Source organism: Manacus candei, unplaced genomic scaffold, assembly GCF_025592945.1.
Source record: "Manacus candei isolate 608988 ecotype Guabito, Panama unplaced genomic scaffold, ASM2559294v1 h1tg000089l, whole genome shotgun sequence".
In the NCBI taxonomy this organism is placed as follows: domain Eukaryota; kingdom Metazoa; phylum Chordata; class Aves; order Passeriformes; family Pipridae; genus Manacus; species Manacus candei.
Genome location: NW_026138137.1, coordinates 2,063,740 through 2,082,169, shown reverse-complemented (window position 1 = coordinate 2,082,169; position 18,430 = coordinate 2,063,740). Strand labels below are relative to the sequence as shown.

Sequence of the window (18,430 nt, the reverse complement as noted above, 5' to 3'; positions counted from 1 at the left end):
GCTGTGTTGATGCAACCGAGGGCATCCTGAAGCTAGGATGTAGTCTGAAGGGATGAGAAATTTGGATCCCACAGTCATGCAAAAGTACATTTTTAGTCAAATGCCTTCTTTTCCAATAGGTTTTACTTCATTTGGTTCTCTGGGACATGGGGGCATTACTTCGTCGTTCTCCTCTTCGTCATTTGGTGGTGGCGGGATGGGCAACTTCAAATCAGTATCAACCTCAACTAAAATAGTTAATGGCAGAAAAATTACTACAAAGAGGTAAGAGATATAAATATATTTCTATGAAACTATATGCAGAGACTTAAATAGCTATAATTACATGCATATAAATATACTATATCTTTGCACACATACATTTAGTGATACATGTATGTATTTTTTTTACTTTTGTTGTTCTGTTCATTATATTACTTGGATTTCTTTGCTTGAAAACATTTTGAAATGCTGTATTGGATTCTCTCACTCTTCTTGGCATTATTGAGTTGCTTAACGCTGTAGCTGGAGGTCTTATAAGCCTTCAGAACATCCTGTGTAGTGCTGCATCTTTTGTTGTGGTCCTTGTCTACTGTCTGCCCAGTCACCTTGAACTTCTGGAAGGTTTCTGCTGATTGTGAAGCTTTTAGCTGGGGTTTGGGAGGACTTTTAATTTCGCAGACATTATGAAAGAGTTTTTCCTGACATCTGCTCTAGTTTGCTTTCATTGGTAGTGTTTGAGTGAAGTCTTTGTAGTAATTTTCTTCTGTCTGTTACGTGAAATAAGCAACTGAAGCTTGCTTTGGAGAAAAATGTTCCTGTTTGTTGGAAAATGAACTTTCAAGTATTAATAACACAGTGGAGCTTCTGGCTATTTCATGCTTGTGATGGGGCAATCATTGCATTTGGCAAACCTGAATCTTTTTAGCTATAGAATAACCTAAATGGAACATCATGATCAGTAAATTATAGGAGTACTGAACAAGTAGTTAAATGTAATTTCAGTATTTAATAAAAAGTCATGGAAAAGCAAGGAAGGACAAATTTTTTTTTTTGTCTGGTAACTTGTGTCCCATATTTTAAAGTGCAAGGCTCTTCTGTGTCCTGTTGTACTGAAGAGATCCTGTCATCTTGACCACTTGAAAGCAGCCTCTGTCATCACATGCTGGTGTGGTCATGATATTTTTCTGTGAGTGTATTCCAGAAAAATCTGAAAACTGCCTCAAAAGTTTTGAGGGAGTTGTGCCATGTGAGAGAGACCAAAGAAAGTGTTTATGCAAAAGTTTGTTTTAATATTAAAAAATAGACTATATCAGGTATGCTGCTGTCATATCTTTGTTACCATGTCTAGGAAGTGAGGGGAGAAGCAAGAAATGTGGTTAACCACGTCTAGGAAGACGCAGTTACTATCTCTGAGAAATCCTCTTGCTTTGTGGAATATCTGCCCACAAAGCAGCTGAGTCTAAAGAAGATTCATATCCCAACATATCCAGTGGAAATCTTCTCTGAGTAATATTTTGCTTCAGGCAAGAAGCTGTTCCCTCTGTTTTTAATATGGGTGTATTCTCTTCAACAAGTCTGATCTCCAGAAAGTTTTGTATTCATCTGTGTGGTTTCCTCATTTGAATCACAAGGGGAGAATTCCCAGATGGCTAAAATTTAGGCATAAATTAAGTATGATTAAAATAATTTAAACATTCCTTGTCTTCCCATTTCTAAAACAAAGAAGGATAAAAACCCCAAACCCACAAAGCTCTTTAATAGTCCTTTTTTCCAGTCAGGGATACTTGAATTTTGGACCATACATGATGGTCATAAACTTGGTGTATAGGAGGTCTACAAATTACTTGCTCTGATAAAATGAAAAGTGGGTTAAAGACTGTCTAGCGTGCCTTACATTGTGCAAAATTGTGATTGTATCTAGAATATTATGCATTTAACAAACAGGTAGGGACTAAATGCAATGTCAAGATTGTGCAGTTGATCTGTCAAAATATTTAGTACTAGGTAAGAGTACAGTGTCAGGACAACTGTGACAGTGTATGAGGTGGCAGCTGTAACTGTGGACTCTACAAACTGGAGGATTCCAGCTTCCAGAACACTATTTTCCTGCTGTAAATAAGCAGTATTGGTGGGAAAATGCAGATGGTTCCTGGCTGCAGCTCCTGCGCTGCTAAATACAAAAGCTTGACAACGGCAGTTGTGTTATAGTTATAGCTCTGTTATAGTTCCTTATCTAAAACCAAGGTCTGGTGTGTATTTGAAACTGCTTGCAGTGCTTTAAAATGGCTGATGGTGTTTTTGTCCTGCAGGATTATTGAGAATGGACAAGAGAGAGTAGAAGTTGAAGAAGATGGCCAGTTAAGGTCGCTAACAATAAATGGTAAGGAGCAGCTACGCTTGGATAACAAGTAATTCAACGCACGCATTTAACAGAAATTTTAAGCTATAACAGCCACCATTTGAGGATTGACAGGAACATTTTTTGAAGATTTCAAACGAATTCAACTTTCTGTATATCGGTACTCAATCTTAAGTAGTATAAGTAGCTCACGGAAGCTCGTATTTGTCATAGACTTTTGAGTTAATTGTTGGGACCACATCAATTGGACCATTTTTTGTCCTTAAAATTGTTGTAAACTTCTGTATGCACTTTTCTTTTCTTATCTGTGATCAAGGTGAACCATGATCCTTCAGTAGTGCTAGGGCGAGATGTACACTAACACTAGCATGAATCTTGCTTTTTCCAATTTGAAATGTGAGCCAATTAGTAGTTTTAAGTCTGCTGTGAAGTTAAAAGTTCCAGGATAACCTTTTTAATAATTTCAACTTTTTTTTTTTTTTAAATGTTTAGTAGTGAACAATGTTAATACATTTCTGGTAATGCATTTCTGGTTTAAATAAATTAAGGATGTTTTCTAGTTGTGCATGAATGCAGACAACTTAGTAAGTTTTGACAAATGTTTAAATGTGTAATGTAAGCAAAAGGTAAACAAAAGTGAAGCCAGTGAGCTGAGTCTTTTGTCATTTGCTAAAAAAAAATTCAAAATGAATAAATGCTGATGTTTGTGGTGCATTCTTTCATGAATGGCATTTGTAACCTTCTTGTGTCTGTGTGTGATTTGGGCAACTTGGGAAAACGGTGCTTTTTTTTTTTTTTCTTACCATCTTTTTCTTCAGTCTTAAGGATGAGGGCCTTTTTTCTTTGCAGATGTTTTCTCCAGTGTGACTGAAAACATGATTTTTAATTTCTTTTCTAAACCTGTATTTGAAGCACTTATTTTTTTAGAAGCATTCAGGGGCTGACTCTCTAACTCCATCTTTTACCCTAGTATGCAAGTATTTAGGTCTAGGCTTAAAAACGTTTTCTAAAGTTTTAAGTTCTGAGATTGCTTCAAAAAGTAATCCATACTGAACATAAATACACAGGAAATCAATAATAAGCCTCAAATAGAGTCTTTCTGAATAAGATTTTTTGTCATTTTATGATCAAATAATAATTACTTTGAAGATTTGTACTACATTATTGGCATTATAGTATCTCACTCTTATTTTTAGTCCTCAACCAAAAATCAAGAGGTGGATTAATGCCCTTTGTTAAATTAATGGAGCGAAGCAAAATGTTCATTTGTAGCTAAAACCAGATTTTCAAAGTTTAGTGGAAGATGACTTGATTTCGGTGTGTCACTGAGAAAGCATGTGAGTAACTAATGGCACTTGTTAACAGCTGCCAGGCTCTGGGTAGTTCTGTGCATAAATCATGGATGTGCAGTTTTCATCTGTGCACCAGCTTTGAACATCTGGCTTTCACAAAACTCTTCAGGGTGGCTTAGTGTTTAAAAAAGACAAAAAAAAAAAAAAGCATGGTGTTTTCAAATGATCACCTAATGCCTTCATGCTGAACACCATCTGCTTTGTACTAACAAATGTGTGTTGATTATTAAATACATTGAAAAAGTTTGCTCTTGTTTTTTATGAAGGAAAACCATTTCAACTTAAGCCAAACCAACAAGCTAACAAACTGCTACAACAGAATACGTATTTGTAGCAAAGTTAGTATATTGTACTTTTGTCCCTCTACCATTAATGCTAATTTGATAGAGCCAAACAAAATAACATGTAGAAGAAGAAATAAATATGTGATTTGGTTTTGGGACTAAAGAAGTTATGTATCTTTCCAAGTTCTTCGCAGAGTTTCTGTTACTTCAGTGTTGTGTTTTTGATGTAGAAGCACAAACTCAGTTTAGAACTAAGTAGTGTTTTCTTGTTAATGCTGTTTTTTCCTTCCCCATGTATGTTACTTCTTGATCCAGATAACTAAACAGGCAATTTATTTTAAAATCTGGCTTTGTTGTGATGTCTTGAGTTATTAAAAATGTTAATTTATATTTATAGGACACAGTGTGCTCCTTTAAATTATGTAAACTGTAAAAAGTGCTTCAAAATTGATTAACCAAGTCAAATAAAATTAGGACAATCTGGAGTTGAGTTTGAATGCCTTCTTGTGGACATCCATAGGTTTTACATTAAACTGCCAAACTTCACCTTCTAGTTTAATCCCAGGTCATCATCTTTAACATTTAAATTACGTCACTCAGGATAAGAACACATTTAGGGTGGCACAGCTGCTAGTCTTAAATTGGTATCCACGTGCTTGTCTTAGATCTTCTTGCCTAGAAAAGTGTGGTCCTTCTCACAGTGTTACACACAAACAGGTCACATCAGGGTTCCAGGATGAGATCTTTGAGTGCTGTAAATGTGCTCAAGATCTGGTGCTTTTGGACAGCAAAGATCTGTTCTGCCCTTGGATCCCTGAAACTGGTTGTCAGAGCTGGACAAAACGCGGCACTAAAATGGCAGTGCTGCACTTTCTTGGTAGAAAGAGAAACTGTCAAAACACAAGGAATGAGTCAGCAGAAGGCAGAATTAGGCAGTAGAGATTCCTGCAGTAGTGAGATACCCACACACCAGCCTTTGTATAGGCTGGGGGTTGATCTGGGTGGATATGTGGTCTTGGTCCAAGTATATCATTGGACTGGCAGTTCGAGTTCCAGATGTAAAAGACTCCTTTACACTTGACCTAAACCGAATGGTCTCCATCTCTTTCAGTACGCAGGAAATAAGTTGGTTTTTTGAAATAACACCACATCCAACTCCTTTTTTTGATGCAACTTATTGCATCCAGCTTCATTTTTAAAACACAAAATAAATCTGCATTCTGTTTATTGTCAAGTCATTTAAAATTCTTCCTAGTATGTATTATATATTCAGAATTTCTTCTGCTGAATTATTTTCTCTTGAAAACCCACTTACTACATTACTTTGAAAAAATTTTATGTTGTTCCTTTCTAATATGTAATTTGCATGGATATACAAGACCTGCTCATTAGAAGCGATGGATCATCAAGGACAGCAAATTTCCTTAAACTTCAGTTTTGGCCAAAATAGTACAAAATACTTAATAAAAGAAAAAGTTCTTAATTCTAGCAAATGCTAAGCATCAAATCTATGGTGGGATGAGGCAGCTTTCAAAACCAAGTACTGTTGGATTAAAAGTGCCATTTCTTCACACATGAGGGGTTAATTTTGAATATTTAGGGACACCATCCCATTTAAATTGAGCTTCCTCCAGTTGTTCGGAAAAACTAAGATGGAGTTTTTGAACCTGCTAAGCCATTTACTCTTTCATGCTCTGCTTCAAAGTTCATTGGACACAATAACTTTGTAATGCTTTCTTCTGGTGCAACCTCTTTTTGATCCCTTGTGCATGGCAGTAATTTCAGTGCATTACACTAACTCAAGTTTCTCTTTGGATTGCATGGCACCTACCCCTTTCACTCAGCTTTACTGAACAAGTTTGGGAGTTTGCCTTAGAATGCTTCACATTTTAAAATGGCTGCAGCCCTTGATGTTCTCACAGTACCTTCTTTGTTGAGAATCAGAGGCATTGTTCTGTGGTATAGGGGACAAAGCTGCTCTGCAGAGCACGTGTACATAGCATTTGTAAGATGGATGTTGTATCAACTTGTGATTAACTGATGAACTGAGTGAGAATGCTGAAAACAAGATTGTAAAAGACTTAAAGACTTAAAAACGCATCATCTCTAAGCCCAAGGGTTTTGTATTTCTCTTGTCAGTGTTTGTGTTTGGCTGTTTTGTTTCTTTGCCTCCAGTGTTTTGGCGTCAGGTGTAACGAGGTTTGTCTTTTGTATTTAACTGTGCTGTGTTTCAGAACATCTCTGAGATGGTCCAGTGATAAAGTTATATTTTATTTTTTATTTTTGGAAATGTGAGTTTTATTAATTAATCTGTGTTCTGTTTGAGAAGTGAGCTTATTACCCATTTTGCCTGAGTTTAATCTGTGGTGGTAACAGGACAGTGTTTCTAAAGGTGGTTGTGTTGCAAAGTGAATGCTGTAGCTGTCTGATGCTCATGGTCAGAGAATCTTTGAGATGTACTCAGTGTTAGTGCAAAGCTTTAACTTATTAATAGAATACTTGTTAACCTTTTTGTGGAAACATTTCTTAGGTCTTTTGGAAAACCTGCCTCTTTGGTTGTGATTTTTGGATGTCTTGGTGTTTAGGCTTATTTACAAGTCATGGTGTTCTCACAGGGTAGTGGCAATATGGACGTCTGTAATCTGCCAGTCAGCAGTAACCAAACTTTGAAACTTTGCCTTTTTGTAACATAAGAAAAGAAAGCTTGTTTGTACTGTCTGCTGCCTCTGGTCTTGTTTACTTTGGGATTGAATTGTGACCACAGCCTTGCTTGACATAGTACTCAAACAGTTTGGGTTTGTTGTTATTGCTTGTCTTCAAGTGGTTGTCCTAGGTACAGAACTTCTTAGCTTCCTCATGAAATGCTGAAATAGTCCGTTCGTTGCAAGTGTTGGAATGAAGCATGTTTACTTTGTGAGCATTGCAAACTATATTTTGAGTTTATAATTCTAGTGGGTTTATTTCTTGGTCTGCTTTGGTTTTGGAAAAAATGGCTAGAGTTGGTTGTTGAGTGAAGTGCACTCCTGAAGGGTTAGAGCGGAAGGTGGATGGTTTATACTCTGCTACACAGGTCATACCGTCACAAAACAGTGAACCTCACATTCGAGATGATGCTGTCAGATTAAAAAAAAAGAAATAATTAAAATCCCGTGATGATCAGAGCCATACCCTGAACCTGTGCAAGCTGACTGCTGATTCACTCTCACTGGAACTTTAAAAACTCTGTTCTGGCAGATTCAGTGCTGCATTAGGTGTTATCTTACTCACAACAGCTGGTAGAAAGTTAATCAAAAACCCACACGAGTACCCTGTGCCCTGTCATGCTCACCGTGGCCAAAAGATGTGCAGCAGCTTGGATGTGATAGTGCCCAGTTCTGAAAGCTGGGATGTCCTGGTGTGAGATAGATTGCACTGATGGCCTGAGTGCTAATTACCTTCTAAATAAAGGAAGCGGAAGACTTCTGCCTGAGAAGATCCCAGCTTGGAAATGTCATGGTGGGGATTAAAGTATATTTAATTGAGAAGTAAAGTGTTCTATTAGAAGGATGCTATTAAGTAGAATTGTGTCTTTAGTTTTCTGGCTTTTACAATAATGTCAGCTTTTGCAGCATATTGGGTTCATTTTAAACTCACTAAAAATAGATCATTTTTGAGCTTGACTTAAAATTGACAATCAAGAAAATAGATTTTTAGAGGCTTCCAGTAATAACTCTTAAAACTTTGCTTTGCCCTATAATTTATCCTTACTACTGAATCACAGATGAGAGCTCTTTCAGCTGTTCTTTTCAATGCAGCCAACTTCAAATGAATTTCATAAAAAAACGGGGGAAAAACCAAACCTGTAGGTGCCATGTTTACCAGGAAATAGGGCTGAATCCTTTCAGACACCTGAACGTTAATTCTGAGATTAAATACACCTGGTTTGTAACAACTCAAGTAAGGATGCCAGTCTCTTAAGTGGTATGACAAATGACAGTTCCTTCGGAGGGCTTCAGTTCCTCGTTTTCTTGACTGTTAAAAGTCAACTATGAAATCTTTTACATTGTTTCTTATTTGTAAATTTATTTGAGTTACTAGTATGGGAGATGAATCCAGCTTAGGTGACGGGTCATAAAATTCATTTTCTGGAACACATATTCCTGATGGCCAGAAGAGAGAATTATTTTGGCTGTGTCTGTAATTGGAGTTACTTGGAGGTGTTACTGAGCCACCTGAAGATGCAAAGCAGTAGCTCTGGAATCTTCTATCCTGGTTGCCATCACAAGCTTGATTGAACTGTGGTCCAGGAGGGGAGTTTACCTCCCAGGAAAAAAATCAACAGTCATAGGTTTGCAGAGGCTTTGAGACATCTGGTCGAGAAGCTGGGCAGCCCCATCAGTCTTTCGTTTTCCCTCCAGAAATAAATGTCGTGTCTATGTTAATCTTTGTAAGTGATATATGGAGTAAGATTAACTTGCTAATTTATCACACATTTGCATAACTGTCACCACAGCCACCTCTGGCAAACTTCTTTCCTTGACATGTAGTTGGAGGCTGCCTTTTGCTCTTTACAGAAACTAAATCTGAATTTTTCATCCTGTTGCGATATCTGTCATACTCAACAATGGTGTACTGAGCTTTGCTTTTGTGAAAGAGCACATCCTTTAGTGTCGGTCTCTGTCATTCTTCCAGGAGGAGCTAGACCAAAATTGCTTTGAACTTCTCTAGGAAAGTATTTCTGGAGGAAAAGGGAGAAAACTCCCATGGCCAAGGCTCGGCCTTTCCTGCAGCCTCTCTTAGCCAGTCGGAGGACTGAGCCTTTTGTCTTCAGAGGACCCTGGCCAGGCTTTCTGTAGTAACGCTGCCTCTCATCAGAAGGCACTTTGGTGCTTTGAGTTATTTGGACATGCCCTGCTAAGTAGTCACTCACACCCCCCCCCAGAATTAATCTCTAATCTCAACGTATACATTTCTTACTGCTGGGGCTTATGGGAAATACGGGCAGGTCCTTATCACCGAATGTACTGCACTTCAGTAAGGAAGGAGCATTCATTATTCTTCTGTGCTACACAAACTGGGAGCTGGCTATCCAGGAGAGCAATAGAGGGCTAGAAATTTGCTTAGAGCTGTTTTGGGTGTGCCTGGTGTTGCGTGCAAACACGAGTAGTGTTCACAGACCTCCTGCCCTCGGTTTTTGACTGAGCTCCTGAGTGAGTGCAAAGAGGTGGAAGATTTTTTTTCTTAGGGAGATTCACCTTCAGAGTTAGGACAACCACCAAAATGTTTCTTTTGTTAAACACCTCTAGTGCTCCCAACCATCTTTTCTGGGGTTGGAGAAACAGGAAAACAATGCACCCTGTTTTGCGCTAGTGACATAAATTTCAAGGACTTTTTTCTTCCTTTGGTGTTTGCCTTTCTTATCAGGGAAACACGATCACGAGTTGTCCCAGTGAATGCAGGAGGGGTGGCATTTGCCTTGTCTCCTCTTCACCCTGCCTGTTCCCTGCTGGCCCAGGCTCTGGGCTGCTCTGGAGTCTTGTTTCCCTTCCAGCGCAGGCAAGGGAGGTGCTTCTGCAGCCTGAGGATGGTGTGCCAAATTCCACTTTGATTCTAAAAAAATGTGTACACCAGAAAGAAAAAACTGTGCATATTAAAGGTCTCCTTGTTTGGAAGAAGAGTATAAATATTTGTATCAGGCTAGACAAATTCAAATGAGAAGATAAACATACATTTTTAACACATGGATGATTAACTGTTGGAAGAACCTGCCAAGAGCAGTAGTTTCTCTGGCTTTCAGTGTCTTAAAAAGACCGGCTTTTCGAAAAATATCTTATAGTGAGGAGGGAGTGTTTAGGCTTTACAGAGAAGTAGTGGAAGCTTGGGAGCCTGGGGCACAGACCGAGATGCAACAGAGCACAGTGCTCCTTCAGGCCTTCCTTCATGGTCTGTGTCTTGGCTTCTTCCCTTTCCTTCCTGATGTGTCAATGTTAATGCACATGTCATATTCTCTGACCGTGGTTTTGAGACTGGGGGACGCTTTGGTGATGTGGGGACCGCCTTGTGTCTCGGGAGGTGCCGAGGAAGCAGGGGAACTGGGAAGAGAGGAGACAACACCACGTGCACCTGGGGCAGCCTTGATGACTGTTGCCCTAAAGCATCCAGTTTGGGATGTGTAGGTGCCAAGAGTGGACTTCATGTGGGAGAAGACATTCTGGATCTGTGCAGGTAAGTTGCTTGACTGTAGTGAACAAGTTGTGTGTTAAGTGAAGAGGAGGAACCAGGGCGAGGTCTGTGATGACTGTCCCAGGGAATTTGATTTGACATTTGCATTACTGTGAACCCTTGTATATCTCCTGTCTTCTCACCAACAACAGGCTGCAGAGTTTGAGACAGCCTAGTTTCAGCTCCTGAGATGAAGATTAGGAGGTCTCTTGTTAATGACACATTGAAGATTCACATAGCAGAATGAACTATTCATTTTCTTAAATCTGGGCAACATTTTAACAATATAAAGTTTTTATTTTTAGTGTGTGTTAAATCTTACGTGGGTAGCAATATGTGCGTTTTGAATTTTGAGTGACTATGATGAAAAAAGCTGGATTTTTGTTAATTAAATCACTTCTGCTAGTGTGCTAAATGCCTAAGACTTCAATATGTCAGAAAAATAGTTCTACAGGGAATAGCCAGAGAAGCGTCCCACAGGGCTTATATGTGTGAAAAAACTGTCTGTGGATGCTTTTTTGGGTTTTGTATATACCCAGGCCTGCATTTTTAACTTTATTTCAAAGAGAAACTTGAGGAAAGGCAAATTCCTAGAATTATAACTCAGCAGCACTTGGGTCATACAACCATCAAACACAGTTTTGGAACAAAACCAAAATGTAAGCTGTTGTATGGTAGAGTCTTGGTATCTCTTAAGGACCTTCCAAATTTTCTGGGGAAGGTATCCTGCTTGGAGAGTGCTGGAACTCTGGAACAAAGTCTTAGTTCTTCAATGGTCAAATTAACCGTATTTTGAGAGCTAAGTATTCTGATCTTAAAATAGCCTTTGTGCAGTCTTCTTTCTCTGCAAGTAATAAAAAAGTGTAAGGCTTTTGCCAGCCACCAGTGTGGACATGGCCAGCTGTAGTGACACAAGGAATCTTGTTAATGGAAAAGCAAACAAGTGTACGTGCTGTACTGCTCTGCCCTTTTCTGGCTTAAAAGAAGGCTCGGACAGAAATATTTCTGTAGTTTGCAAAGTGTGTAGCCAATGTGCACCTTGTGTGTATTGGCTACTCGTTAGCAGTAAACTGCTGCAAAACTAGTTGTTTTTTTAAGTGTATCAGAGCTGTAACTTGTCAAAGCAAACCGAGTCTATCAGTTTTATCCATATTTTCCAAGAACCTTCAAAGCTTTGAGTTGCATTCTGCGTGGAACTTAGTTCAGTTAGAAAATATTTTTCAGTTAGAAAATTCAGTGTTGTTTGCTGTACAGCTCGAGTCCCCTGTTACATCACTGGAAGAGACATCACCAGGTGTTCCTAGGCTAGATACAGTGATTTCTTTTGAGAAGCAGGTAGAAAATGATGAGTAGGTGATTGTTTTTACCACTATTAAGTAAGAAGAAAATGATGTGTATTTTATTATGCATATTCATATTTTTGAGGTGTTATATCAATTTCAGCTACTACTATATGGTATATAAATTGCAGGATCTATTGCAAGGGGAGGACTGTCTAAACAATTTCTAAAATATTTTTGAAACATTGCTATTGCCCTACTTTTGATCCCTCTTGAAAGTATTTGCCCGAAAGAATTGGAAGAATGCCCTGTTGAAAAAGGTTAAAAGAAAGTAGTGTAATTTGTCCTGAAGCCCACCAATAGCATTTTTTAGCCATTAGTAATTTATTTATTATATATAACTCTGTCTTGAAAAGTGTTACAGAACAGAAAGTGACTTTTAAGTGCTTTCTAATGCAGTGACTAATCGAGAAGGTGCTTCTTGTAGTCACTCCTTAAACAAGAAGCTCAGCTCAGGGAAATAAAACATTTTTCTGAGAAGATGCAGGTGTTTAAACCTCCTTGCTCTTCTTGATGAACAAAATCGAGATCATAAGATGAATTGATTACTTTTACGTGGTTTCCACTCTTCCCCCTCCTCCAGCACTTGCTCTGAGATCACGTGTGTGCTTTGCTCCTGAAATGTTTATAGGGGATGATGACTACATCCCTGGTAACCCTTTTTGTAGAATAAATCACAACAGCCAAGTGCAGGCCCATGCTGGGTGCTCTGTTGCAGGGGAGGTGCTTGTTGCCCTGGACAGAATAGTTTCCGAGAGTGGAAACTTCTTTTATAAGCGCTGTTTGCAGGGGGAGTAGGGTTTTGCGTTGTGCCTCCCAACTTCTCTTGAAACCAAAAGCCAACCCTTTGTTCGTGCTGGGCTCTGGGTTCAGTTCACTGCTGTATTTTCTGGGTGTGGTGACAAAATTTCCCAAATTGCTGGTGTCTCTGGTGTTGAGTATGGACCTGTAAGTGGCACAGGGCCAAGCTCTCAACTTGAAGTGCAGCTTTAATGTAGGTTAGATGAAAAATTGTTAACAGAGGTCAAAGCCTCTTGGGTTTTCTATTTTTGTGACAGTTCTGGCTAATCTTCCCTTAAAATGTAGGTCTTCCGTATTTTCAGTTGAAATTGGGATAGAGGTGGACACATTCAGGTCCTTGCTGAACTGTCATCAATGTCCATATATTTGTGTTACAGCAGTGTGGTTTTATTTAGAGATGTATCTTCTCAAGTGAAATTCAGTGCTTTGAAGGCTTTTACAAACAGATTCCATCTCCTGGAAGGTGATGTCACTGCCTTGCCAGCTGTAATTCTGTTTCCAGTCCAGTCTTCAGTCTTGACTAAGCAAATTTTTTCTTAGAAAAACAGTTGATGATTCTTTTATTTAGTGTTTTTAAATATTACTGTAAAAGGAGATTGTTTCTGTAGGGATAGCAGGCTGTGTCCAATACGAACAGTTCAGGCAAGGTCAGAATTGTAACTGGAAAGTGATGAAGTGTTCTCAAATGTGCAAAGTCTGGGACTGTTCATGTCAATCACCGACTTGCATGGTAACAATGTAGGTGAGCGTCAGCCCTACCTGTTGTGTGTCTGTTCTAGGTTTCCTTTTGTTGTCACAGTGCTGACTGCAGGACATTTTCAACTCTGCAAAGGGAACAATTATTATTCACAAGGCCAAGAAGAAACACTGTAGTGTAAATGAAGTTTGACATCTTCAAACTTAGTAAAACTCTTGGCAAGTGTTTCTGAGAAGGTTCCGAGTTTGCTGGTGTTCAGGGAAGAGGAGGTGGAGTAGCTCTGCTGGGTGCTGCTCTTTGGGCTGCCAGTAGTACAAAGTCATCTGTGTTTAAACAGCTCAAACCTGCATGTTTGATGATTTGCTTTTAAAGTTTTTCAAATATTTATACCATGGTATAATGAGCTGGCTGACAGATAGTCACTGAAATGTTTGGAAAGGCTTTCCCTGCTATTACAGAATTACAGGAGATGTGGGTACATCCTTACACTGGGTGATTTTAAGCAAAAGCTCGTTAAGGCAACTTCAAGTGTCAAGTTGTTCTGTTGTGCAGCTTTGGTAGGTGCACCCCTTCCAAGGGCTCATCCACCTCTCCACCAAGAGCTAGTGGACATTCTGGTGTGCTTTGCACCCTTCTGGAGTGCAGAGCCCTCCAGTTTCTCTGCCCTTGTGGTAGCTTTTAAATACTGGTCCCCCTTTTTTTGCTTTAGCCCCAGAGGTTGTGGTTGGAAATGGTTGTTATTGTCCTTGGTGCTCTATCCCATGGATCTCGAGATGTGTTAAAAGAGGAGAAGGTGGAATGGTGCCATTGCAGCATTGTAGGATGGGAACAGCCATTGCTCTGGGCACTGGCAAGTCTGGGTTGACCTTCCTTGGGATAAATGGGTGCACCAGGCAGGTATTAATGTCTCCTCTGAAACTCTCCTTCTGTTTCCAAAACTCACAAAGCTCTCTTGGTAAAATGTTCCCTGCTCCCACTGGATCTCCTCTGCAGAAGGAGCATATAAACTGACTGACGATACTGTTCCCAGGCACAAAGGAGAATTGTAAGTATTGTTAGTGTTGGATGGTAGTCATGCTCCTGGTTTGGTGTTTGTTTTTTTTTTTAATTGAGAAAATGTTGATTTCTGTGCTCTCATTATTGCCCATTTTGGTAAGAACTTCAGTTTGAGCAGCATACACAGAACAATTTCTTTTTGTGTATTTAAATATATGTGTTTATGTGTGTGCCTACATTTGCATTTATAAACATTCAGTTATTGATAGGATTTGAAGAATTAGTTGTTGCATTTCTAAACTATGGTGGGTTTTAAGGCACAGGCTGAAGATCTTGACTGTGGGTGGGAAGAGTGTTTGGAAACTTTGAGAGTTCCCTGATGGATTTGAGATGCCGAACAACAAAAATGGTGCAGCTTGAGAGTTGTGTCTCCTTTAAGGCCACTATACAAGTTCATAATTAGAGTATTTAGTCAAAATTAGTATTGAATGTCAACTTGAAACACTGTTTTTTAAAAATTCAGACTTCTCATTAGCGCATCAAAAATTGAACAGCAACTAATCACTTCCTGTCATCAGGAAGATGTCAGAAACAGGACTGAGTTTTGTGGTGAAGGTTCATGAAACACTTTGAAACCTATTGAGCTGTCAGAAGAGATGTCCTATTTCTACGGGCATGTGTTGTTTTAGGGGTCACTTAAAAGATGATGGTCTCTGGAGCTCTGTAACTTAAATCAGGGATGTGTGCAGGCACTGGGAGATGGGATTTGCTTGCCCTAGTCCTAGTAATGCAGGGAGGGTGGATCAGGAATAAATTGCACATTGGGGGGTGTAATTGGAGAGGGCGGGTATCTCTTTTTTTTTTGTAATTAATAAGTGAAACCCTCAGTGCCAGAACCTTCGTGTCGTATTTAAGGCTCAGGGTAGGAGGGAGAATAGTTTTCAAATGATTAACCTGAAAAGTGTGGACAGTGGAATATAAAAGGTGGAGCTTGCTCTTACTGTCTCGCGTCTGTGAGATTTCAACGGCACTAATGGCCATTTGATGAAAATATAAACTTGGTGATTTTGTGCTTTTGCCAAATTACTATGGAAGTGTTGACAAAACAGCTGGGGAAGTCATTCATCACATTTTTCTGAAGTCACTCATGAGATTCTTTTCGTTTTAAATTTAACTGCCTGGCTTTTTCTTTACGTATCTTTCTTTTACGGTAATCTTGGTTTGCTGTGCGTTGAGATTTTCAAGACTGGCTTAAAGCTCAAAATCAATGGAAAAATATGTAACACAACTGTGTAATTTACAAATTAGGGCTTGCTCAGAACTGTTTGAAGATGCTCTTTTAGTGAGCACTAATGGGAATATAAGATGACGTCTTGATACTTTAGCTCGTTAGTTTTTAAGAGTTATGAAGATAAAGAGTTTGTTATGAAAGTAGAAGAACACTTTTTCTCTGCTTTTGCTGTCTGAAGAGTTTTCTAATTAGAAGCCAATTTTGCTTGACCTGGTGGTGGTAACTGCTAGGAGGGCTGAAAGCAAGAAGCAAAGTTTTGTCTTTGGGGCCAGTGAAGGAGCTGTTTTGTCTGGCACTGGGAGGTTCTGGAGAATGAGTGTGAGAGATGCGAAGGTCTCCAGGGCTCTGCTCAGGCACAAGGAGAGAGGAAGCACCGGTGGAAGGCACCTTGTGTCTGGGTATGTAGTGGAGGGCCTGGCAGGGCTACACGTAGTTGTGCTGTGAAATTTTTGTTTATTCATTTTTTCCTCCAGTAGTGAGTATTAAGTTTCATTATAAGGGCCAGTTCTTTTTTTTTTCCCCTCAGTAGGATTTTGGTTTGCACTTCAAATACAATTTCAAAGTGAAACTTGATCTGCGTGGCTTCCTCATGGTAGAGACGAAATGCACGGGGATTTCTGTCTGAGGTTGAAATATAATTGAGATGAAAAAAAAAGCCTCTGTTTCATGTAATCATAGGATGGTTTGGGTTGGAAGGGGCCTTAAAGACCATCCAGTTCCAACCCACTGCCATGGGCAGGGACACCTTCCACTAGAGCAGGTGGCTCAAAGTCCCACCCGGCCTTGAACACTCCCAGGGATGGGACATCCACATCTTCTCTAGGCAACCTATTCCAGTGCCTCACCACCCTCACAGTAAAGTATTTCTTCCTAATATTTAATCTAAACCTGCCCTCCTTCAGTTTGAAGCCATTCCCCCTTCTCCTGTCACTATCTGCCCTTGTAAATATCAAACCAAATCAAGAATTTTCATGTCAATGATACCAATTCTGGAGGAAGAGGGGCCATGTAAGAGGCAGGTACAGTGGTCTGAGCTCCATCTCAGCTACATGTTGTGAAAAGCGTTTGTTGGGGAGAGAAACCCCGAGAGTAGGAGCCCCTGGTGCAGGTTTTTAAGGGGGTCTGCAATGTAGTGGTGTACAATGATACTTGCAGGAAACTGGGGTAGACCTCTGACATGACCCTGAAAAGTGCAGAAAGCATCATCTTTTAAGTAATTCAATTGCTGCTTAAAAATCAGGTCCATTTGTTTAAACTCTGAGCTTGAAATCTTCATAATTTGTATTTATATGTGTCAAGCTGTGAAGCTTATTCCTTGTTCTTTATTTCCTTTCAAAATTGTTGCAGAAACGAGTAAAACACCCCTGTGTGATAAAGCCTTATAAAATTAATTAAATTCACTTTGAGCGTCAGCATGCAAATGGGGTCATCTCTCTGCTTGCTGGAAACGTGGGGATTCGTATTACCTCCTGCCATTTCCTACATCCCAGATCTTTAAGATGAGAGCAATTAGTCTAATCTATATGGATGCCCTGATGTGCTTCCACAGAAGCAAAATAGCTGTAATAGGCAGGATGTGCTCAGCCTGTCCTCCTCTCTGGCCTCAGAGATAATGTAGGACCATTCCTTTAGCTTTAAAAGATCTTCTGATGAGTAAGTTTTGGCAGCAATGAGGTAACTCCAGTCTCTCCCAGCAGCTCCCCTTTCTATGCCATGCTCCAGAGATCGGTGCCACCTGACCTTGGTTGGACAGGAGTGGCTGTAGCCATTGATCCCCAGGAGCCACTGAGCACAATCACATTTCCTGTCAAAGTACCCCTTTGCAGGACTGTTGTATTTAGCATGTGCTAAAAACTCATTTAATTTTCCCAATTTGTTGCAGTTTGGGGCATCTTTGTGGTGAAATGTTGTGTTGAGGTAGCTTGGGATGTGCCAGGAATGCAGGATTCATGTTGGTACACGCTGGGCTGAACGCGGGATACAGTGGGGTTCTCGGGCGTGTACGGGGGTGGCAAGTAAAATCCAGATGGATAAAAAAGAAAAACAAAACTCAAAAGGTTGAGCTTTCTAAGGGAGCTGCTGCGGGGCAGGGAGGGTGAGCGAACCCAGCATGGGGCTTTCCTTGCCCTGGGTCTGTGCCACACGGGTATGGCTGGGCAGGAACAGTGTGAGCTGGCACTGGAGCAGCTGAATACGAGGGCAAAAATAAAAGGAGCAAGTCCCATTGCCAGTTTTTAAAGCCAGAAGGGCAGAGGTTTGCTATGTGTGTTGAGCAGAAAGCATTGAGCCCTGCCCTTTCCCGGACACTGGACGTGCTGCAGCCATGCCCTCCCGGGACAGAAATAGCACTGCAAGAGGCGCCCCATCAGTCTGTCCTTTTTCCCAAATCCCACACCCTTGTTTTTTCCCAGGACTTTGCCACCATCTCCCCTACTGTTTCCTACCACTTCTGGATTTTTTTTTTCCCCCTCCTTGCAGGAAATACCCACCTCCCACATCAGGGGAGATAGTAATGCTGGTCCTGCCCTGGGAAAGCCCAGCCCCAAAACCAATATGAGTTTTTGGGTTAGAGCAGGGAGACATAATGCATGTCTGAGTTGCAGTGCTGTTCGTGCTGGCAGAGCTGAGCTGTTGTAACCAGCACAGGATGGGAGATGGGGAGAGGAGGAGGTGGGACATGGCAGCAGGTTTCTGCAGAGGGTACAGATCGAGAGCTGCCAGCCTCTTCAGTTTCTAACCAGCTGAGCACTCTGGGTGCACCACTTCAGCTAAATATTTCCTTGAATTTTGCAGGAAGGAAGTGTCAGACAGACACTGAGAAACCCTGAATCTCCTTATGCTCTCTGTATCATTGAGGAATGTGCAGTTGCTCTGGAAGGAAAATGATTGCCAATAATTGGTGAAAGCCACTGATTTCTGTGAGCCAACTCAAAACCTCGTCCTTTGTCCTGTGCTTTAGCTGATAAACATCACTGCTGAAATAAACTCCCTTTATAGTTTACAAAAGCTCTGCCCTAGAAGTGATGGTGCAGATGGGGCAGCTGCTCTGGCATTCCCTGGATAGTTTCTGAGTGATTTCAGGCTCTTTCAGCTTTCAAAAACTATGTGCATTTTTTTTTTAATCAGA

The 18,430-nt window shown here is 40.3% G+C and overlaps 1 protein-coding gene across 3 annotated transcripts in view; it reads left to right on the top strand.

Annotated features, from left to right (window-relative positions):
- DNAJB6 (DnaJ heat shock protein family (Hsp40) member B6) overlaps positions 1–18,430 on the top strand; it is a 60,020-nt gene that overhangs the window by 26,193 nt on the left and 15,397 nt on the right. For all 3 annotated transcript variants that reach the window (XM_051812874.1, XM_051812872.1, XM_051812873.1), the window contains exons 7-8: positions 120–264; positions 2,292–2,362. In XM_051812874.1, coding sequence (XP_051668834.1) covers positions 120–264; positions 2,292–2,362 — 216 coding nt within the window. The remainder of the gene's footprint in view (positions 1–119; positions 265–2,291; positions 2,363–18,430) is intronic.